The 24,472-nt window shown below is 44.1% G+C and overlaps 1 protein-coding gene across 2 annotated transcripts; it reads left to right on the forward strand.

Annotated features, from left to right (window-relative positions):
• The first annotated feature begins 325 nt into the window (after nt 1-325).
• TSPAN33 (tetraspanin 33) lies at nt 326-22,350 on the forward strand. Of its 2 annotated transcripts, XM_085850660.1 has the most exons (8): nt 404-509; nt 2,532-2,589; nt 3,663-3,790; nt 6,748-6,822; nt 8,155-8,250; nt 9,889-10,020; nt 10,215-10,373; nt 21,538-22,350. In XM_085850660.1, the coding sequence occupies exons 1-8, from the start codon at nt 432-434 to the stop codon at nt 21,613-21,615; spliced, it is 804 nt and encodes a 267-aa protein (XP_085706786.1). In that variant the 5' UTR covers nt 404-431; the 3' UTR covers nt 21,616-22,350. The 2 variants fall into 2 exon arrangements, with proteins under 2 accessions (XP_085706787.1, XP_085706786.1); XM_085850661.1 differs by lacking the exon at nt 10,215-10,373 and having other exon boundaries at nt 326-509.
• The last annotated feature ends 2,122 nt before the right edge of the window (nt 22,351-24,472 follow it).

The following is a 24,472-nucleotide window of genomic DNA, read 5'->3' on the forward strand; positions in this document are numbered from 1 at the left end:
ACTGGAACCAGTAAGACTTTAACTGGTACAAATATGAGCTACTGGTTTTTTCAACTGGGAAATTGGAATTCTGACTGAATTTAACTGGTACCAGTTGAAACCAATAGAGACCAGTTAAAGACCAATTAGAACCAATAGAGACCAGTTGAAAATGTGTACTGGTTTTAACTGGTTTTTCGACCTGGGTTGGGCATTGTTTTTGTTTTTCAGTGTTCCATTTGTATAGTTCCATTTGGAGGTAAAGTTCGTTTCCTCTGGTATGTTGCAGACAAGTCGGAACAAGCAGCCTCGCAGAGGTATGAGGAAACAAGTGTTGCTCTTTGTCCCCATGCTTACAGTCTTCCCTCGGCCATCTGTCCAATTCAGACTCGTACATCTTCGTGTTCCTGCGCTCAGCTGACTTTTAATACCGGAGAAGAAGCGACTGTACCATGCTGGTTCACAATACGTCGAAGATGGTGCACCTTACCATCAAATACATCCTCTTTTTTTTATCATTCTCCCTCTGGGTAAGTGGGGTAAGTGGGGTACGTGGGGTAAGTGGGGTAAGTGGGGTACGTGGGGTACGTGGGGTAAGTGGGGTAAGTGGGGTAAGTGGGGTAAGTGGGGTGCGTGGGGATGTTTGACGGTCTACGTACAGGTGCAAATTGCACGCGCCTTTAATAAGGAATAACAAGGAAATCCAACAGGTGGAGGCCATTCAGCCCATCATGTCTGCACGAACACCACACCAACCCATCTACACAAGATCCAAGGAAGAAAATGCAAAAAATGTTTTTAATTAATGAAATTAAAAAGAATTGTATTTGTTTTTTGGTAGTTTTTGTAGGGTTTTTTTGTTCCTCTCCCCCCCCTTTTTCCCCCCCTCATTTAATTATTACCACCAGGCAATAGATGCCAGCAGCAAAGCGTCCTTCTCTTGAGCAGCAGAGCAGTTTCATTTAAACATTGGAAATATGTACTAATTTGGAAATATATTTCAATGAGATAAAGCACATTAAAGATTTGGTAAGACACCATTTTTTCTTGCTTGTATATCATCGACATCACTCTGGAGATCAAAAGACTGTAAAAAGAGATTTTACTGACAGTCAATTTGATTCCAGTACAAAAGTAACACCTTATTCTACACTGTTCAAAACAAAGGATAACGAAATTTATGAAACATGAATGTAATTTATTTTATTCCTTCCACAATGTGCATGGTCGTTTTCGTTATATTTGTCTGCGACCTATTTGCACCTATTTCACTTTACTCTATTGTCAATATGTTGACCTTTCACCCTCTCTTGCCCAGCTATTTCGTAACTCGACTTTTGTGGGGGGTGGGGAGGGGGGAAAAGTCTCAATTTAGTCTTTAACATTTTGAAGTTCAAGTCCACTGCAATGCAATGATCTCTAAGTGCGCTTAGTTAATCGGAAAGTCACAGTGATGGGTGGAAATAGGTTCCAACACACTCCATTCCATAAGGGGAACATTGAAAAGTTTAGAAAAAATAGTACTGGTACTATACCTATAACAGCTTGTCAGCCAAGCTTAAGCAACACAGCTTGTATTCTCAAGCACAAGCTTCAGGTCGTACAAGATCGTATAATCACTCGTTAGAGTTGGTGTAGTCTGCTGAAGTGCAACACGAGGTTTGGGTGTTACTGTCAGCCAAGCAGCAACACTCAGTAATGATGGGTATGAAAACCCATGAAATGCATGCTCAATGATGTCGCCCCCAAACCTCGTGTTGCACTTGAACAAGCGACAAGAATACATTTCTCGTTCTGAAATTTGTACTTCGACAAACATTCTTACCTTTGCGTCCAGTGTGATTTTCGTACAGCGACTCCTCAGGCTTTTACAATTGAGAGGTAATCATTTCACTGACTCTTCCTTTCCTTAGGTCACATTTTCATACAAGTTAAAATGCCTGAATGTTGAAGTGCGCCTATGTTTGGTCAACTGGTTATAAGACTTGATTATTTTTCTTCGCTAGCTTGTGTTTGATTCCCACGGTCTCTCTCTCTCTCTCTCTCTCTCTCTCTCTCTCTCTCTCTCTCTCTCTCTCTCTCTCTCTCTCTCTCTCTCTCTCTCTCTCTCTCTCTCTCTCTCTCTCTCTCTCTCTCTCTCTCTCTCTCTCTCTCTCTCTCTGTCTCTCTCTCACTCTCTCACTCTCTCACTCTCTCACTCTCTCACTCTCTCACTCTCTCACTCTCTCACTCTCTCACTCTCTCACTCTCTCACTCTCTCACTCTCTCACTCTCTCACTCTCTCACTCTCTCACTCTCTCACTCTCTCACTCTCTCACTCTCTCACTCTCTCACTCTCTCACTCTCTCACTCTCTCACTCTCTCACTCTCTCACTCTCTCAGTCTCTCAGTCTCTCTCTCTCGAACTTTGTCCTGCAGCGGACTAAATGGGTTCGTTTGGTGAAATAAAATAATAAATGAGGTATAATAAATCCAGTTGGCAATGTAAACAAAGCAAATAAGCTACTCAATGGTATACTTACTTGCCTGTGCTGTTTCTTCCGTCATATCAGGTCATAAGTGTGTTGTTCATTGCTGTTGGGGTCTATGCCAGGGTGGAAAAGACCATTGGTGAGTTTATTTTCTTTTTCCAAATAACTTGTGACAGTGAGACATTTGCAGTGTGATGGCACCTGAACAAGGAAGTGATATTGGAGGTTGAGAGCTGAGTTGAATATAATCGGAAAGAGAATAACAATTTTATGGTCATTTGAACACATGCACCATCTTATATTAGTCCAAATGCATGAAAATGGCATTTTCCGAGCATGAACTCCCCCCCCCCTACCTTTCACAAACCAAACTGGAGAAAAAAAGTTATACCACAATCCAACTCTGTTTTGCTATTGCGTATGGCAGCTTGGCTGCCGGGTAGCTATCATTTCTTAGAAGCACGGCTGTGCCACTGATGCTGTGCCCCTCAACCAGTAGCCATTCCACCGACCTTAGAAGGATGACAGGCTGAGTCAACCCCACCCTGTGTTAATTCAGTGGAAACAGCGCTGAAATTCAGGACCCTGGGATCCTAAGCCAGCCGCCCTCGCCGCTAAGCCAACACGAGGCACAATCTAACTGTATATCATTCGGTTCCTGAAAATGTTCCTGAGGTATCACCCGAACAGAATATGAAGCCAAACCTTCTGTGTACTCGGTGTGCTCCGGAGCCCTATTTCTCGCCCCCTTTTGAGAGTTGGCTCCTCGACTAATTGTTTGATTGATGTTTGCCTTTTTGACGATAACAATGAAAGTGATGAGGATAATTTCCCACTTTTTAGCTGTTTAGTTCTTCAAATATGCGGCTTGACATAAGCTTTCATTTTTACATTTCACAGTAGAGTATCTTAATCTGTAAATGTTTTCAAGTGGATCAAGTACAAGAGCAAAACTGTGAAGGAACTCCATTTTTAACTTTAATGGAGGGTTCCTCCTCTTCACTTTTGCATTGCGTTGTGCACACTGCAGTTTTGGAACAACTTTGTTTGAGTCACGATCATGACCCTTGATTTGTAAATATAAATGCATTTGCTTTATAAATGTTTTCATCTGCAAAAAATTGGAAACATTGATGCTGCTGTTCTGGACGATTACCTCTTCTGCTGTCTCCCTTCTCCCCTTCCTTTCACTTTATGACCTCAACCACCTAGAGGGCAGTGCGAGTCGCTTGATTTCTGATCCTGCTGTCGTGGTTATAGTTGTTGGTGCCATGATGTTTGCGGTGAACTTCTGTGGGTGTTTGGGCTCGTTGCGAGAGAACATCACTTTGCTGCACTTGGTATGGAAAGCTGTTGAGGGGTAGTTCATGTTTTTTGAGAGAGTTGAGGAATGCAGCAAAGCCAGTGGAATTACAGTTGTGGAGGGGGATTGTGGTTAAAAAGCTTCATCTGAAGAATGGCTTGGTTGGAAAGCCCCCCCCCACCCCCACAACGGGGCCTGAAACACCAACCAACCTTTGAGTTTCCCAGTGGTGCTATTCATGGAAATTGGTCACAAAGAGGACGATTAGCTCTTATACGAGCCTTGATATTGTATATAAAATATATAACATGTTTTCGGAGACCACCTCAACCCGCTTGATGTCTATCATGATATTACCGTGATCTAAAACACGTACTAAGGAATAACTAGAATTATACGAAGGATCTTTGATCTCCCAGGAGTCATTTCCACAACAATATGTTTAAAATAATTTATTTATAAACTCCATCGAACTGACAATCCCACGGGATTTCACACGTGATATCAGGGCTGATGTAAATGTGCGTTCTGGTGCAGGTACTGCAGGTGCAGGTGAATGAGTTGTTAGTCCGTGCTTCTCGTGTCGTGGTATCTTCATGTTGCAAACATTTATTACTTCATGCTCAGATTGTTTAGATACCAATTCAATTGATACCGACAATTGCCCCAAGAAAAATGGCCAGCTGTGTACGTAATAAATAGATTGAACGCGGTGTGTTACTAGGTGCATAACTCGTCAATCCCACATCATAGAGAGACGTGTGGGGCCTCGTTCGATTCAGGGAAGTGCTGGTTTATCCTGTAGACCAAGGGCTTATCAAATGGAGGGATTGTTAACAATTATACACTATTTATAGTTATAATGTTGCAATTAAACTTAAAAGTACTTCAACAGTACACATCGTAGAACTAACTAAACAAGGTATTGTCTCTCTTCTGCTTGAGAAAAGCCTCCATTCGTGCTTCTGTCTATTCCTGAATCCAGTTTGTAGATCGCTTCACCACCATTGAGCTTTTGGACACCTCTTCCTATCTCTAACCTGTTTGGTTGCCTACATTACTTGAGGATTTCCTAAGGGTTGTTTAACCAACAGCCCTCAAGGAAATCCTTCACCAAGGTATTACAGTGCACCTTAAGGGGAATCTTTCCTTAAGGATGAGGGAATTTTATGCAACTGGGCCATCGTCATAGAGGCCCGAATATAAGCCTGGGAGTGTTTTACGCAAAAGAAATCTTTTGAAAAAGAAAAGTTATATTTTTTTTCATTGCTTTACAAAGCCTAAGCGTTTGTAGCTTTGTGAAAGGTAATATTTAATGATCCTCAACCCCATTCTTTAGTGGGTATAGGGATGTATTTAGGCCCCCACAAAAAATTCGAAAAAAACAAAATTTGATTTCTTCAAAATGCTAAAAAGATTAGAACAGCATCGGGCAACACTGAATACCCCTACTCGTATATTGTTACGGACTCAGGGTTTGAGGCTCACCATGAGGGGAAGAACTTAGGTCCTTCCCGAATGCCCGGTCCTGAGGCCAGCAGGCACAGATAACTCCGCACACCTGCAGGTTGCTAAGCAACCACAAACACCGCCGATCGGCACTGCCAATCCTGGCAAGGTCACACTACCTTGCATGATACTTTATCTGTGGACGGCCAAACCGAGGGCGTTCTCGTGTCCTCAGTGCACACCAAGATTACTGCCAAGTTATACAGTGAGTGTGCGCTGGCTAATAAGAGCAAATTAATGGGGCAGAACTTCTCGGCTAAACTAACGTGCAGATCACACTGGACAAATGAAGGAAAAGACAGAACGAGCTGAGTACATTTATAACATTAGCAATTTGTTTCCAAAGCGAGAGTGAGGAAAAGTATGTGAACAATAATGAAAGGTTTTATTTCAGCTATATGCACAACAGGGGAAAGCAAGGTTTTGTGGGGTGTGGCAAAAGAAATGCAGTTATATGCACAGGGCAGAGCTAAACTGATATTAAAAACTTCTGCAATCTTAACTCATGCAAACAATACAGTTTCCATCAGACACACACCTGAGGAAATTAGAGAGCAAGAAAGATGAGAGGCAGTTGAGGTGTTTCCGACCTCTTTCAATAACTTGCATGGCCAACAGACCTCCGCTTCCCAGTCGTTTATGAAAGGGGGTGGGGTTAGTGGGAGGAGGAACGAAAACTGGGGTGTCTAAGGTGCATGAGTGGGAGGTGCAATGAGGTGCAAGTGTGATGTAGAAGAGGAAGAGTGAAGGAGGTGCATATCTGCAGTTGCTCTTTTATTTTGTGTGTGTACAGTAGACAAGACAGTCGATGGGAGAGCCAGAACGTGTGAGATAATAGCTTGACGTAGCATGAGAAAGTCTGTAAATGTCAATGCTAGCGAAGATTGGCTGCAAAATTCAGTGGAAGCTGAGCACTGAGGACTTGACGATTACTCGGCGATGACCCGGCAATGACCTGGCAACTCCTGGACTGTAGTGGTTCTCGTGAGGTTGGAGAAGTACTGTCGCATTTGTGGTGAAGAGGTTATAATTTGTGGTGAAGAGGAGGAGAATGGGCCGACCACGGACCTCGTGGTTGCAGCAGGTTGATCGGCATCTCAAGGAGATGGAGATGGGCCACGCATCTGCCTGGGGGATGGCCAGATGGAGGCCCCTGGAGTACCGGCAGAAAGTGGACGCAGCGACGCACTGCTCTGGTGCATGCTCCCATACCTGACCTGTCCTGCCCACGATCCACCAGAGTAGCAGTTTATAGTCAGTCTTGAAATCGAACCAAGACTCAAAGGGGTTATCGAGTCAGTCAATTTTAAATATGCTGTTGAAAATTGGAAGCTGTTCATATTTGCTCATCGATTGTTTTATCATCTCTGTTCAGATATTTTTCATAACTACAATGGAATCCATTTTTTATACTCTTCCATGACCTACAGAAAACTTATTGTAAACCAACATGCCATCCCACCTCTCCTCCATGTGTCTGTACAGTATGCAGGTGTACTTGTGGTAATCTTCTTGCTTCAGTGTGTGGCTGGCATGGCTGGATTCATATTCAAATCCAAGGTGTGCAGGCCTGTGACACTGATACTTTTGCTTCCAGATTCGGTAGATAATGAAACTGTATGATCCCCTTCCAGCAAGAATACTTACCTTGAGATGGTCAAATGGATATATTGATGTGGGGAGTTGGCGGGGGGACAAATATCATTGCATTTTGAACTAGCCTTTACCATTTACATTTAGAATATACCTTTCAGGCAGTGCACTGCTTGGATCACAGTAGTTGTAAGATGCCTGCAGCTAATACGGCTCAGCATGAAATAAGTGATCTCCTAGAACACCTTTTTACATGTCTTCAATTATAATGATTAGATCAAGTGATTTATTTTCAAAATCTTGTAAGTGACTATTTTCCTCCATCTTTGTTTTCAAAAAAGTATGAAGAGAGCATTCGATCATTACCTTGTCAGTTGCCCTTTAAGATGCTCAATGACAACCAGAACGGCACTTGTAGAGCACATGGTCACACCTCACATGTTCATTCTGGACAAAAATTCCATCGTTAACTGAACATGCTACTATTTTGGCCCACTGCTGTTATGGCCCATATAACCGTATCATTCATGCATGCACCCAATTATGTCACTTTCTTTAATAGCATGGGTTATGAATATCATAAGTTTAATTCTTCACTCGCATTGGTTCATAGATCAGATATATGAAGTTTCAGATTTTTCAGGTAAGGATTTCAATTCAACCAATTATGGCTGGAATAACAATTCACTGGTGACATTATCACCCTATAAGCCTATATACCCCATGGAGAGTTGATGAAATCTGTCGTTTCAATTTTTATTGTTGAGTGGTTTCAGAGAAAATGATGTCCAATTTTTTTTCCTTTAATCTAATATTTTAGATTAAATAAATGTGACTGTGTGACCATACTATGTGACCTATAATGTCAGAGTAAGCAATACAATATTCTCCATGGGGATTCCCTCCTATGTTCCGTATCGGTTTGACAAGCGGTTACAGAAGAAACCATTTTAAAGTGAAAATATATCAGCGCGCGCGCACACACACACACACACACACACACACACACACACACACACACACACACACACACACACACACACACACACACACACACACACACACACACACGTTGCAATTGTCTCGCATCCCCTTCGGGGTGAGACTATCAAAGGATTGTTGTTTTTTTACAGTTCTTGCAAATGTATTGATAATTACCACATTTAATTATTGTTAAAATGATAATAATTCTGTTACGTACTTAATTTTGTCAATGGGTAAGCTGGACGAAAACCAATATGTGCACAATGAGATGTCTCGCATGAAGGCTGACTCATTGATGACCATGTGTTGAATCAGGTGCGGGCTCAGGTGAGTGCAATGGTGGGAAAAGCTATTGTTTCATACAGAGAAGATCCAGATCTGCAGAACCTCATTGACTACTTTCAGGAAGAGGTGAGCATCTACTCAAATACTGTTTTACCTTTCCAAGTGTTGTTTAAAATGTTATTCGCAATATCAGTTATCAAATCGTTCATTTATGCACCACCATCTCACTATATTAGACTTGTGTGAGATGCTCTGTCGGGGTATTGCTGTGCAATTTAGACTTCAGATGACCACAGCTGTGATGTGGGAACAATGATTATTATGAATGTCATAATACACCTCACCATTCACAACTTGAATCAACTCAGATTATTGGTATTTTATTAATTATATAAAGGGAGCATGTACTTTGTGCACAGTTAAGGAAGTGTTTCAGAAGCGAGTGGGGCTACAATAAGAACAAAAATGGAATAACAAGACTGTAGGACATGAAATAAGGGAATTTGGGGATGGGGGGTTTGAGAGGATATGAGTCATGGAAAGGGAAGGAAATGTATGTAGTGTATGAAAGTGTATGGGGTAGAAGGGGAAAGTTGAGAGTCAAATATTCTTAAATTCTGCTAACATAATATTGTTATGGAAATGGTTTAGGTGGAAATGAGGAATAGATTATAATAGTTATTCCACAGTGCATGTCAGAAAAAATGTGATGTCATTGTTGTAATTAACAAGATAGTGTTGAGTAGTGTGCTTCTAAGGCCTATGTCCATCCCCCACTTGCTACACTCTATGACATCCCCTGTGCACATCTGTCTTTGTGAATTTTTCCACTCAACACCCTTTGCAAAAATCTACTTTCCCACGACGTGCCAGGGCTGTGTTAAAGGTAGCGACACACTGGGAATTTGATAGTGGAGGTATCGCAGTGCAATCAACAGTAGTTATTATCCAGAATCAACAGTTGTTATGAAAGGTGCCAAGCGATGTGGTGGCCATGGCACATGCAAGCTATGAAATAGCAGCATTATAGCCAAGGAGGGGGGGGGGGCGAGAGAGAGAGAGAGAGAGAGAGAGAGAGAGGGGGCGTCACAGTTCTTCTTCTTCGTTTAATATGATGTCACAATTGACACTGGGGACCTGAGTATGTTTCCCAGGTGTCTCCCAAGTTATGGCCATTTATGATACGGTTGGTCTGATCTAATTGAAAAAATGCCCCAATCCAGTCGTCGTTTACGAGAGCGAAGGAACAAAGCTGCACCTATGGGCACGCACCAGTAATTATAACACGCTAATACAGTATTTTGATAAACTGTTTGTTTTATTAACTCCCACTAATGAAGGTTTGTGCATCATCTTGGTATGTAGACCAGATGGTGAGGTGGCATGGCGACTGTAGGGTGCTGTTGTCTATCAATGTTGCCCCCCTTCCGTCTAGCAGTTTGGCGGTGTGGTTGGAATCCCAGGACCACAACAAAATGTCGAGGGTCTCAAGATTCCTCGAGGAACTCATGATATGAAGAGCCATTTAATTTTCATTTCCAAGAATAATTACAAACATTAGAACAAAATTGTCAAACTAATGTATTCTGGTGGTCATAGTATCATGAAGCAAGGTAGTAAGACCATGACTTCATACGATGGTAAAATGTTTTTTTCATCCTGTATATTCTCTTCTTCAACCCTACTTTGTCATGATAATTTTATATATCCTGACACTGTCCCCTCCTCCCCCACCTCCCTAATCCCAACGTGTGTGATGAGCAGTTTGAGTGCTGTGGAGGTGTGAGTTACACTGACTGGCTCAAGAATAAATACTTTAACTGCACAAGGAACAGCAGGTCCTTCGAAGCATGTGGCGTTCCCTATTCCTGCTGCCTTCGAGTCGACAAAACCACGGTAAAAGTTTTCCATTAAAAAGCAAATTCATACCAGACTCTGATGCGGGAGCTAGATAAATGTAGAACAAGAGATGCGCGCTGTGAAAGCGAGGGACAGGAGATGCACAACTTGCAGTAAAGCCATGACAAAGTGTGCATTTCGATGATAATCAATCAAACCACCGTGCTCTCTCCATTCTGCTTCCTCCAAAGGTAGTGAACACTTTGTGTGGCTCAGATATGCAGAGGAAGACGTACTTTAACGTTATGAAACACATTTATACTGCTGGCTGCATTGGGAAGATTGAAGACGAGGCCGGCAAAAAGCTGATCCTTATTATCAGCTTGGCCTTCTCCGTGGCACTAATTCAGGTACAGGCAGGAATCAGAAAGGGTTTATAATGGATGTAGAGATTGTACAGATCCTTTATTGGACATATGAAAAACGGTTGTTGTTATCTTTGCGAGTTTTTGGGCATATGAAAAGCATATACCAATACTATAGGATTTTGTATGAATACACTGATGCTTAGAATAAATGAAAGTCATTTTGTTTTTTGTTCAAGAATATAAAAGTGTTGCAGTCATCCATAACAACACAATACAACAGGGTCATGGAAAGAACGTATAAAACATCAAGGGTCATGGTAAGAACTATGTGTTTTTTTGCAAGTAGAATGCTTGTGCACATTGAACTTGGCCTATTCAGTACATTCTCTTGACTAGAAATTTTGTCTTGAGGGAGGATATCAATGGGCTATCCCAACCATGGGTCAACTTCAGTGGAGCTGTGTCCACACTTATACTCTCAGGTCAGGTATGGGAGCATGTGCCAGAACAGCGCGTCACTGCGTCCACTTTCCGCCGGTACTCCAGGGGCCTCCGTCTGGCCATCCCCCAGGCAGATGCCAGGCCCATCCCCATCTCCTTGAGATGATGGTCAACCTGATGCAACCACGAGGCACGTGGTCAGCCCACTGGCCTCCTCCACTCATGAGACTCCCTCGCTGAGAGAATCTGGTGAGCAGGATCAGCGTCAGGAAAACGAGCCACATGTCCATACAGCCGCAACTGACGCTGACGGACTATGCAGGTAACAAATCTCATCTGAGTCTCTCTCAGCAACCGCTCGTTGGACACAAAAGCCGACCAGCGATAGCCAAGGATTCTCCGAAGAGACCTTGTACCAAAGGAATTAAGTCTCTGTTACAGATCCTTGGTCAGAGTCCAAGTCTCGAATCCATAGAGCAAGACTGGAAGTACCAAGGACCTGAAGACTCAGACTTTCGTCCTCCCACACAGGTACCGGCAGCGCCACACCCCATGATCCAGTGAATCCATGACTCCCCAGGCCCGACCCAGACGTCTATTGACCTCTGACTCACAGCCAGCAGAGACATGAATATCACTGCCAAGGTAAGTGAATCTCTCCACGACCTCAACCTCCTCACCACAGACACAGACAGGACAGCAGCATCCAAGATGTCACCGAAAGCCTGGATCTTAGTTTTAACCCAAGAAACCCGTAATCCCAGCGGCTCCGACTCCTCATTCAGCACCTCGTGGGCCCCCAAAAGGAAATCTAAAGTCTCCGCAAAGATGACTGCATCATCTGCAAAATCAAGGTCCGAGATCTTGACATTCCCAAACGATGCACCACAGCTTGATCTCTCCGACATCTTCCCTAAAATCCAGTCCAGACAAGTGCTGAAAAGTGTGGGGGCCAGTACACACCCCTGACGAACTCCAGTTACAACTGGAAATAAGTCAGAGATGGTACCACCACACTTCACAGCACTCTCAGTACCAGAGTAGAGTTCAGACATCAGATCGCTCAGTTTTGGTGGCACCCCACGAAGACCAATAATCCTCCAGAGGACATCCCGATTCACTGAATCGAACGCTTTACAGAGATCAACATAGGCTGCAAGCAGCCCCTGCTGAAACTCTCGTCTGCGTTCGGTGAGGACACGAAGAGCAAGGATACGGTCAATCGTTGACCTCTTTGGTGTAAAGCCTGACTGCTCTGGACGCTGGTGCTCAAGCAGATGGTGGCGAACCCTATCAATAATTATCCGAGCAAAGACCTTGCCCGGCACTGAGAGCAGCGTCACCCCTCGGTAGTTGTTGCAGTCTTGGCGATCACCCTTCCCTTTCCAGAGAGGGACAACAAGGCCCCTCTTCCAGTCAGTTGGGATGATGCCTGTGTTCCAGGCAGAGCACAAAACTGCATGCAATGACACGAGTGCAGCATTTCCACCAGCCTTGAGAAGTTCAACATGGATGCCACAGATCCCTGGAGGTTTGCCCCATTTCAACTGGTTCACCGCAGCCCGTGTTTCCACAAGCGAAGGTGGACCACAGTTGATTCGAGGGTAAGCAACAGGGATTGTAACACCCTTGACGTCCAACTCGACAGCTGGTGGATCAGCCTGGTACAACCGCTCAAAGTAACCGGCCCAGCGGGCCTTCACTTCAGACTCCTCTGTCAAGAGCCTACCACTCTCTGCTCGAACTGCAGTGCTCCGAGGGATGGGCTTGGATGAACGCAATGTGCGAATTCCCCTGTAAGCAGGACGAGAATCACCTGTCCACAGGTGATGCTCTACCCCCTGACAGATTCCTCACACATAGGCCTCCTTGTCCACCCTCAGTGCACGTACAGTTTTACGCCTCAGCTCCCTGAACAGCTCAGCTCTGCCATTCAGCCTGGCCCTGTGACTCTGGTCAAAGGTATCCAGTGTCCCTTGAGAGACAAAATTCTTCTTTGCCCTGCGGTGAACTCCAAGACATCCACCGGCAACATCAAGGACGGTGGTCTTGAAGGCACTCCACAACTCTTCAGGACCCCCCAAAGCACCCAGACCCCCCAAGTGTCCACTCAGCCTGTTTGCAAACTCCTCAGCTACTCTCTCATCCCTGAGCTTGCCAACATCCAGCCTTGGCTGGGATGTTACCATTCTCTAGGATTTAAGGTGCAGTTTTAGAGTTGCTACAACAAGCCTGTGGTCAGTGTTGAGGAACTGAGCACTCCGGTAGACCCTGCAGTTCTGGATCATCCTCCAACGACCGTCAATGAGGACATGGTCAATTTCCTTTGCCACACCGCCAGCGTTGGAATTCGAAGTCCAGCGATGAGCTTGTGGGCGCTGAAACCATGAACCAGCCACCCTAAGTCCATGACTTCTTGCAAAGTCAAGGAACTTAGTGCTATTCTGGTTCATAGTTCCTGACCCATGGGGACCAACACACACGTCATAACCATCCCTATCAGTTCCAGTCGATGCATTGAAATCCCCCAAGACTAGAATTGTATCTCGTCTGGGGCACTGATCAACCACAGACTCGAGTGTGGCGTAGAATGCATCCTTCACGGTGAGATCACTCGCCTCAGTTGGAGCATAAACAGAGACCAGGGAAATGACACCTAAGGAGTGACGAATCCTTAATCTTATAATACGCTCGTTGACCGGTGTTACCTCAGTTATCATTGGGGTCAGCTTATTGGACACAGCTACAGCAACTCCTTGGGAATGGTAACCATCAGAGCGACCAGACCAATAGTAGGTGTAACCACCCACCATTATTTCTCTGCAATCCCGATGTCCAAACGCTTGAGCTCAGATGATAACAGAGACAGGTGATCATCCTCTCTTAGGGATAGGACATTCCAGGCACCCACCCGAAGGGACCGCCTCAGGTTAACCCAAGGAGACCGCCGTCTGGTGGACGACACCTCAGCACCACTCCGACACACTCTCCCGCAATCTGACCCAGGGATGTTACCCCGTGGTTTCCCTCCTATCATCAAAGATTGGGGGTCCTGAAGGCTTTGCCCCAATCCCGTCATCCGGTGAGCTGCCCTGCGAAGGGACGCTGCACAGGAGGTACTCCCACGGAGTGGGTTTTCAGATTCTTTTGCGTTTTTGTGTTTTGCAGAATGAAGGGTTTTACGGTGGCCGGAGTGCAAATCCTGCCACCAACCTCCTAATAAAAAATAACCCAACTGCAGGAGGACGTCCACAGACACAGTTGGGCACTAGATATGGATGGCCGTTGGCTCACAAGGAGCTCATCCGCCCTTTGACTTTGACTTACACTCTGCTGTCCAAATTTCCATTGTAGCGTAAATTATAGTGTCCCTAGAGATAAGGATGACGTGTTCATGGATTGTCTTTGCAATGATGCCAATTTGCTCAAAGTTTCATGCCCTCTTGCTGTCCAAGTCGGTCAAAGTTTATTTTGCACTCTAACTGTGTGATGATGGTGTGGAGGCATGTATGACTATCGCAGCAAAAGTTTTCCAAAACCTGGCTATCCGTCGATAGTGGAAGACACCACTAATAGGCAAAATATTTGACATGAGTTGTTAGTAAAGCTTGAAAACCTTGAGTAACAGGGTAGACATTGAAGAAATGAGCAGTTGGTGATTTAAATGAAATGAGCAGACTTGATCAGGGACAAATTGTAGAAAGTGCAGATGGAGTAACAACTGAGAATATTGGAAGAAAAAAAAAATACCAGCAAAGAGCAGGTACTTTTATTAAAGATGTGAACTCTCAAATTCTGTTATTTAAGCATTATGGGTGTGGGGGTGGGGCAAGAGTTCCAGCCCAATGTATTCCATAGCATTGCTTTTAAAATGCTTTGCATCGTGGGTTCAGGCTGAGGGATCCTCATGATGGACGATCCTCAGACTTTGTCTGGCTTTACAGGCAAGCTTTGAAATATCAGCCTGAAAACAGTCGTGATTGATGGTCATCTCCAGGAGATTCAGACATCAAGTCAAGGCCGTTTTGTATACACAGTCGAGGCTCATGGAGGAGATTGAATACAGAACAGACTAGGAGGTAACGGAATTGAAAGAACTGTAGGAAGAGGGATGGGAGACACATACACAGCAGGGTTGAGCAACAAAATAGAGGGAGACTTTCAGAAACGAGGGATGTGGGAAAGAATGAGAGTAAACGGAGGACATGGGATGAATAAGATGGATACAGCTGCAAACTTGCAATCACAAAAGTGGAAGGAAAAGCTGGAAACCTGGAAATAGGATGGATTGGGAAGAATTAATGGGGATAGAAAAGATCATAGCTATGGATGAGGGATGACCTGAGAGTGGTGAACAGACATTTTGAAGCCCTGGTGGGAATAATGAGATTGAAGAGACTGAGGACTTGGTTTCACAGGTGGAAAGAAAGAGGAACGAATGAGTGAAAGTGAGCAGGGAGTTTGGATTTTGGAAGTTACACCAGGAAGGAATTACTGACAAACCACATACACCCTGCAGAATTTGGTGGGGGGGGGGGGGAGGGAAGCTGGACAGAGCATGGAAAGGACAGAGAATGCAAGACCAGAAAGGAGGTGATGGAAGACAGAGACCACCCACCTGTCTGTGATGTGAAACTGATAGGCCCCAGACACTCAGCTTCTTTATGGGAGATTCCAATGATTTTGAAGGCCTTGGTTTTTACAACGTCAAGCTGAGCAAGGTGTGAGGCAGGGCCACCAGCCCAGAAGGGAGAGTAAGATTCAATCAAGCTGCAGAGTAAGCAAATGAAAGTTCAGTTGTCAACCAAGGAAAGAAGTTGCATGATGGAAGATGCCCAGCTGGTAGCTGGCTTTGAAGGCCAATTTAGATATGATGGTTTGCCCAAGAAAGGTAATGGCGAGTTGGAGGTAGACTTGCTAGCTGAAATGACAAACAAGGGGGACTTCGACCGATTCCCCATTTGTATGTTATGTTGCGGTATTTATCAAGCGATTTAAATTTGTCGGTCCCATACACTTTGAGAATTAAGCTTTCTCCTGTACTTTTCACCTTGTCATGGGTGCTTCCAGCCCTTGTGAAGGTGGCCAACAGGTCATAGTCCTGTTTTGTATGTACTATGTTGAAATCTTTGCACTTGCCATGACGACAGGCCGTGATACTGTCTGTGTCTGCAATGTGTCATAACATGTAGAAACATCATGCTTGTTGGTGTCTCTGATGGAATGCTGAATTTCAAGACTGTTGTACAATGTTGTGGGGTTACTGTGGAATAACATGTACATTGTCTGTAATCGTGACTGCCTGAGCCACCAGCATGACTAGTATGTCGATGTCTGTCCCAACAACAACAACTGGCAACACTTCTGACTCTACTACGGCTCGCACTGTTGAGACAATCTGTGTGTCTGCAACTGCCTCAGCCTGCTTGACACATATGCCAGCAGTAAGCATCTTTTCATGTAGAGCCTATATCAGTTTCTTCTTATTGTTACTGTTCGCCAATAATGCTGCTTGGGTAGTGGTGGTTGGCATGCTATCATCAAACATGATATCACTGGATGTCCACTTCTGGGGTCTCCATCTCTGTTCAGCTACTTTTATTGACGTGGTGCTACCATGTCCATCAAACACCACAGGTGATCCAGCACCATGATGCTTCAATATGTAGAAATGTAGGAATGACACACACCACAATAGGTGGATGGTTGTGGCCAAACAACTGTTTGAAGTAGCTGACCACCATCTCAAACAAAAGGCCATTCTCCGGCATTTTGGATTGCTGGACAATCAATGATTTCAACAGGACACCTTGGAAACTCTTTGCTGGCTTCCATATCATACCATCATGGAAAAGGGAAGGTAGCTGAGGAGCAAGTTCATAAGTCAAGAACGCTCCCATCTCAGACCTGTCATTCAGAACACATGTGATTTTGTTGAATAAGACACTTGAATTGACTACTATCTTATCCCCTGACTTTGATGGTCTTACTCATGGCACCGTTAGGCTTCACTTTGTCATTACGGTGGAGCGTGATGTCTGTGAACTTCTTGCCAGTCATTTGTGATCCTGCTGCATGACCAATTTCTACAGCATCATCACAGTTCACAGATCTACAACAATGGCAATCGAAAGGGACATCAGGTGATCTGGTTCAGATCCACCAAATTGTGGGTGTGCCTCCAGCCACTGCACAAAGATGGCATGATCCCTGTTGTCCCTTGACTGGGTGCTTGGGTGCAAGTCTTTTTGTTGCTCCGAGGTATCGGTGTGCACTCCTGTGAACTATTCCAGTGCGTCACAGAGAGTAACACAGCATGATAGTGCATGGGCCCACTTTATTAGCATACTGTCTGACACTGCGACCATGTGTCATTCCTCCAGATGTTTTCAGCATCTGCATCAAAAATTGTTTGATGGTCTGGTTGGAGAAGTTTCCACAACAGAATTCATCAGGATGATGGATGATAAAGTAGTCCTTCTCTGTAAATAGTGTGTAGTTGTCTACTGGCATTGTTTGCTCTGATGCTTCCATCTGTTGCAGACACAGCTGGGTAGACTTTGTGTAAGGAAGATGCCGTGCAGCAGGGAAATGTGGAATCATTTCCCTTATACAGTACAGGTGGAGATTAAAGTCCCCTGTGCTTTCAACACAAATTTCAGCACAACATGGAAGGCCACTTGTCGGATATACCGCACCCAGAGCTTCCCAATTCTGTTCCGACTCTCGGCCCGATCAAAAAGTTGTGAAATGATCTGGCTTAACTGTTTGATGCACTGCTCCTCGGCTACATCAATGGTGTTCTGTTCCTGGTTAAGAAGGGCTTCTTAAAGGTTCTCCACGTGATCTTTGTCGATATTGTCCATGCAGCCAGTTGTCTCCATTAAGACACAAATTAGGGCTGCTGAGGAAAAAAAATGTTAGCAAGATGTGCATGTGAGAAGGCATGACTGGTTAACGTGTGTGCAACTGATCCTTTTGCATGCAGCATTTCCTACAGCTCTACTAGCGCACTTCCTGGCATAATCTAGCCAATGCTACCGAGGTAAAACATCAGGAGATGGAATCCACCCAAACACATAATGATTTTGGCAAGATCTTGTGCAGCAGCTACTATTCTGCAGCCTTTATGTATAATGGTTGGTCAAATGTGACTGGGCATATTGGCAGGCCATGCTTTTCACACTGTTTCTGTGAAAAGCTCAATGCAGTGTAAATAATGCTATGATTGGTGGGGTCAAGTTTGATGAAGGGGAGGACTTATATTCTGGTTCCCCCATATTGGTCGCTATTCATTGCCGTTTTCATGAAGCCACTCCATGAAGGACATTGGCCTAATTCCAGAATATAACCAACAACCCAACGGTAGTCTATGGCAGCTGCTGAGCACAGACACTGGAGTTCATGAATCTTGAGGGGCCTTATTATAACAGACTGCAGAACAGGAACAGCAAGTTTGCTTCATGTCTTTATAGGAATGTGTCCAAAGGTGCCAACTGTTTCAACAGATGGTATTTTGATTGTGTATTTTAAAGGTGAGCTATCCACTGTGCCAGGTGGAGTTACACAAGCTATGCCACCCATACTGTGGAAAGTATTGTGACCAGTACCTGCAGCTGCATTGAAATCAGCATTGTCATACACAAACTGTGTGAAACGATGATTATAATTTTTCAGAAAATGACCACCATCTTGCCTGCTATCTTAGATATTGAGGTTTTGATTTTTTTTTTTAATTATGTAAGTGTGATCATTTGCATTCCTTGTGGCTGAAAAATTGGGTTTAAACAACCTTTTGACAGTTCTGTCATGTCTGGTTATAAAGATATAAGATAAAATAGAGAATGACTACCGTCTTGGACGCCATCTTGAATTCCCGAGTTAGCACAAGGAGGATTTTCTGAGAATTTCGATATCTTTTTTTTTTTAACATACTTTTATGGATCATTCCTCAAAATTTCATCTTGTTACCAATTTTTTCCTGGTTTGGGGTCTGTTTCAGCTATTGTTCTTGGCCTAAGATGAACACATGAACGCACAAACAGACACCATGGTTTGATGCATAATATATATATATATATATATATATATATATATATATATATATAAATTTTTTTTTAAAGAAGGCGCTTCCAACCAAAAGTAAAAACTCGATCCACTCTGCTAATTTGAGCAAAAAAGTGAGAGCGGACTCGGTCTCAGGGCAGGGTTTCACCGGCTTCGCAGCCAGCTTCATCAGGCACAATAGACCCCGAGCCTCGGCACATTGTCCGGTTTATATTTTGATACGACCGCTCATTTCCGGTCATGTGCTGGTGCTCGAGGTCAAATGGAGGAGTGCTTTTTTATTTTGCAAAAGCAAAAACAAACATCAAATCACATCATTGAAGGGGTGCTCGCTCTTTGTTGTTTTTACTAACCCTAAACCTAACTGGGGAGACGGTGGACATACCCACACAGTACACACCTCTGATGCAAATGGTGAAAACTGGATGGTGCAAACAGCTGGATAGGGTGAGCAACAAACAACACTCAATCCCAAACACCACATCCACATGTGCACAACACCCAACGAGAACCCCAACACTCGCACAACCAACACCTCATTATGCCCAACCTGGGCATGAAACCAGCCGTGTACATGTCCCACAAACACAAAAACAACAACAAGCACACACACATCCAACACCAGATCACGTGTTAGTAAAAACAAAAAGGAGCAGAGCACTCCTTCATTGATGTGATTTGATGTTTGTTTTTGCTTTTGCAAAATATAACAAGTGGTGCCAGGCACAACAAATCCCACCCATTTAAGGCATAAAATTATTTTGGGGATCAAATTTAAATTTGAACCATGTTTTAGTTTTTATGGAAAATTTGTAATATTTTTGGCATAGATTAATGGGGGTAGAAAAGATCATGGTTTTGGATGGGGGAAAATAAGAGATGGTGGTGAACAGCTGTTTTGAAGATCTGAAAGGAAGAGTGGGATTGAAGAGAGTGTGGGAGTTTGTTCCAGAGATGAGGAAAAAGCAGAATGAAACAGTGAAGGTGAGCGGTGATTCTTGATTTTGATAGTTTAACCAGAAGGGGGTTGCTGGTGGACCTTGAGCATCCTGCGGAAATATGGGGGGGAGGGGGGACAGATCACAGACAGAGTGGGGGGGTGGGGAGGCGGACGAGGCTGGAGAGGAGACAGTAGAAGAAAGAAAGACCACCGACTTTCCTGCAGTGAGAGAGTGAGAGAACCAGCGACTCAGCTTCATCGCGGGAAATACCAATGATCCTAAATGCCTTGGTTTCCACAGCGTGACACCGAGAAAGGTGTGAGGCAGGAGTACCAGCCCAGAGGGGAGAGCAGTACTCAATCAGGCCGCGGATGAGAGCTTTGTTTGAGGTCAGAAGCTCAGGTGTGCCAAGGAAGGACTTTGCACAATGGAGGATGCCCAGTCAGCGACTGGCTTTGGAGGCCAGCTTGGAAATGTGGCTTTCCCAGGAATGATCATGGCAGATAGTGATGCCTAGAAGCTTGAATGAAAGGACTTCTTCAAAGAGGTTTGTTGAGAAAGTAGATGGGCGGGGGGGGGGGGTTCCAGATGGTCCTTTCGGAGAGACATAGTGAGAGTGTGACATTTGTCCTGATTCAAAGACATGTTCCACGTGTTGGACCAGTTTGTGATTTATCCAGATCTGCAGTAAGCGAAGAAGCTGCTGCTTGCCGATCAGAGGGATGACAGATGGTAAGGCAGAGGGTGGAGTGATCAGCAAAGCGATAAAGAGGATTGCATCTATCTCAAAGTATTAAAGAGGTGGTGATTGTCATGTCGGATCTGCCAAACTTTTTCGGTCCTTTCAACCAGAAGCATTACCGACTGCAAGGTGGTTCTGCAATTTTTAAATGAGTGGAAAATCCATGAAATATTATGAATTATCTAAAGGCTCCTTCAATCACATGGCGTTTATACAGCCTCACAACTCTGAAAACAACATAAAACTAAAAAGAAGAAGAAGATCCCCCCTTTTCCACAATTAGCGATGCGACGGGGTTCACACTCGTCTTTTTACGATGTGGCAGTGCCGAGTGAGCAATGTGGCAAGGTGACGTGAACGATGAGGTCTTACATTCGCAGTTCAGTCACCTGCTCTACCCTGCATTCCGTACAGTGTTAATTCATGGGCAAAAAAGAAAAATAAGTGTGTGTGTGCATGCGTGTGTTCAGTCACCTGAGCTACCCCATGTTACGGTACACAGTTCATTCTGCACACACTCACTCTGCTAAACACATAACAACAAAAAAACATCCTATTCTCCTTTGTAATAACTTGGTGATGGATCAAAGTACAAAGTGTGAGCCCCAAGGAGTGGATGCCTTGCGGTGCCTCGGTCGGTGTCATCTGGGGCGATTATTTTTTCTTTTCACACGAGCTTGTATTGTTTCCCCTTTTTGTGTGATCTGCTTTCATTTAGGTTGTTATTTTGTGAGGGTGGGTGGGAGGGAGGAACCAGGAGAGGTGCCCTCTCTTTAGACAAATCCAACCTCTGCCACCCAATGTTGCACCACCATTTCACACTGGGTGGTTTCAGTAGCTCAGAGATTTGGCTGAGTGTGAAACCAAGAGTGCAACACAATTAACCTTTTTTATGTCCATGAAATAATTTAAATGGTTCGATTAACTGAAACTTTTCCTGTCACTGGTGACAGGTACTTTTGCTCATATTCAATGTCTCATGAAAGCCTGTCCATGTTTGCCTGTCTCCCCACAGTCCATCGCCATTATTCTCACATGCTGCTTCATCTCAAGTATCAAGTTTCTCAGGAACAATGGAAAAGACTTTATCTGACATCCACTTATAGTCATGAAATAGCTGCCTCTTCAACACTTTGCATCTCAAAGTTCTCATTAGCACAAGTATTGAGAAAATGTTGAACATTTAGCCAAGGATGTTTGTCAAACTCCCAGGAAAAATGTGTGCTGTGACGTGAACTCCATTCAAACCACACTGACTGTATGATGTTTTGGGTCACTAGCATAGCAGAATACTGTAAATGACCAAATGATACATCTGCATACAAACTTTTGTGGAAGAGCCTTTGTGGACGGTGTTTTATGATGTTGTATTTGGTGCAGTGGCCACGTTGCTCACAGATCTGCATTTTTGCTCATTCCACTCCCCCTTTGTCTTTATATTATCCTCCAAACTCCTTACCACCTGCGGTCATACCCCAAAAGGCGTTGATTATTGCCAGAGGACTTAAGATACCACAAAAGAAGGCTGCTGAGAGATACCCAGGCAGACCAGAGAGCCAGAGTAGAGTCTGAGTCATTCATAAAGTACCAGTCTGGTTCAGTTTAAATAGTCAACCTCTCCCTTTGCCCTTCTCCCCTACCTCCCATCTCCTCATTTCTTCAACATTTATTTCTCAGATCCTGGCTAGTTCTTTATTTCACTTTGTTTTACCATCACTCTGCCTGCCACCCTTTGTCATTAAGGTCCATGGCCAAAGTAGAGAGGTTGTAATATACAAATGTGTGTTACATGTAGTCCCATGCTGAATGAAGCTGTCGGTTCCATGCCTCTGATGTGTTGTTGTTGTTGATTTACTCTCATACATTGATTTGCTCTAAAAGTAAAAACAGAGGGTGGCCTTTGATAGTGGCCTTTTCTAGGATCTTTCCTTTCAGGCCAGGGTTCCACAAGGCAGTTTATTAGTACCTACGTTATTCTTGATCTATATCAATGACCAATCTGATTCTCTTGAAAACCAACTTTGTAATTTTGCTGGTGACTCCACCTTGTGTCGAACGATACATCACTCTTGTGAAAGGCAGCTGCTGTGAAATCCCTTTAGTCTAACCTGGACAAGATTGACAACTTACTGTTCAGTTACTTTTAAAGTGGTGTTCAATGCTGGCACATCACATTCTCTCCAACTCTCTCTGCACAAGGATTCACATTTTTGGACAGCCACTAGAAGAGGTACAGTCCTGGAACTCCTCGGAATCACTATCTGACATAACCTTTCGTGTAAGTATCAAGTCATGAACCTGGCATCAAAGGCTAGTTGCTGTCTAGATGGTCTCTGTATAACTAAGGCATTTTCGAACCTCAATGAGTTCATCACATAGAGCTCATTGGAATATGGCTCCACACTCTTGGGTGGGGGGTGGGGGGGAGTGAGGGAGGTGCTCCCACTTTCCAACTTGCTTCTCTTAAGTTAAGGCAATGGAACAAAAGAGCTTCTGCAACATTATAATCTTAAGTCATGACGTGTATTTCCAAGGACTGTCACTCTTCCATCGGTGGCAAGTTGGAAGGATATCTATTTTATACAAACTTACCTCTGACCATGTTCCTCCTGCCCTTTCCAAGAAACCCTCACCGACTCATCCTCCCATCGTTCACAGTGGTTGCCTACCTGCATTCATTTATCCCATTATTATCCCATTATTTTCTCATTTGTGAAATCGTATCTGTTTCAGTTGTTTCATCCTCTTCATTTACTTCAGTCTTTCAGATGGGCTGCCCATCACTCCCTCGTGCGCTCACCAAGGTGCATCCCCATTATGTTCCTCTCCAAGCCATTGTTAATCGTTTTTGTGTTATTCCACCTTTCCTCTTTGTGTATATCCACCACCCTCCCATAATACCCTTCGGTAGTCTGTTAAACTGCGGTTCGTTGCCATTTAGCTCCTCCATTAGTTGACATCCTTGAATGTAAAAATATTTAGTTATATATTCAATTTTATTTTGTCATTATCAATAAATTGCATTTAGTGCGGTGCAACTGCCATTTTTGTTTGACATTTTTAGCAGGACAATCCAATTGCGCAGCAAAATTGTTGCTTTGGGTGCCAACTAGGGTCATGTGCCTGTTCTTGCCTCCAGGAATTTCTCCTATCAGATTGCTTGTTGATGCTGAAGAAGATAAACCAGCCTTGTACATGGTCCACCCCAACACCTGTATATGTTGAGATATATACAGCCGTTTTTATAGCCATTTTTCCCCGCTGCGCAGGGGTTAGCTTTTCTTGAGGCAATGTTTTATGGCCGGATGGCCTTCCTGACGCCAACCTTAGTCGCCTCTTACGACACACAAGGATATGGTACACCTATTCTGACCGGGGCATACACTGGGACCAAAACACTGGTACTCATTTCGCCGACCTCAGAAGGATGACAGGCTGAGTCAACCCCCTGGTGTTAATTCAGCAGTCAACGGGACTTGAACTCAGGACCTTTGGATCCCAAGCCAGCCACGCTAACCATGAAGCCAACACCAGGCTCATGTTGAGAAATATGTATATACAAGGTGAGTGCACCCGGCACTGCCCGGGTTCTTTTTGAATGAAATTAATCTTCTATACATATGTCTGACGTGAGCACAGTATCAGTTCCCTATTGGGCCATGGCAGTCATAGGCTAAGGGGGTTGGTGAGGGGGAAACACACCCCCTCCTCCCCCGGCTGAGGGGCCTTGCCACATAGCCTATAACCTTCCCGGGACCCATCCCAACATTTTTGGTTTCAGTGGTTTGCTCTGTGGGGGAAAAATTTATATTAATGTATTTTAAATTGTAACAAATGGAGTTTCAGAAATGTAACTTTTATGCTTCAAATTGAATTGGCTGTCATTTCTGGCCAAAAGACTTTTGCCCAAAATGATAAGAAATGTGTTGTTCTGGAGCAGAGTGACCGAG

The sequence above is a fragment of the Eptatretus burgeri genome, chromosome 13, assembly GCF_056783735.1.
Source record: "Eptatretus burgeri isolate ZD-2024b chromosome 13, Ebu_testis_v1, whole genome shotgun sequence".
Taxonomy (NCBI): Eukaryota; Metazoa; Chordata; class Myxini; order Myxiniformes; family Myxinidae; genus Eptatretus; species Eptatretus burgeri.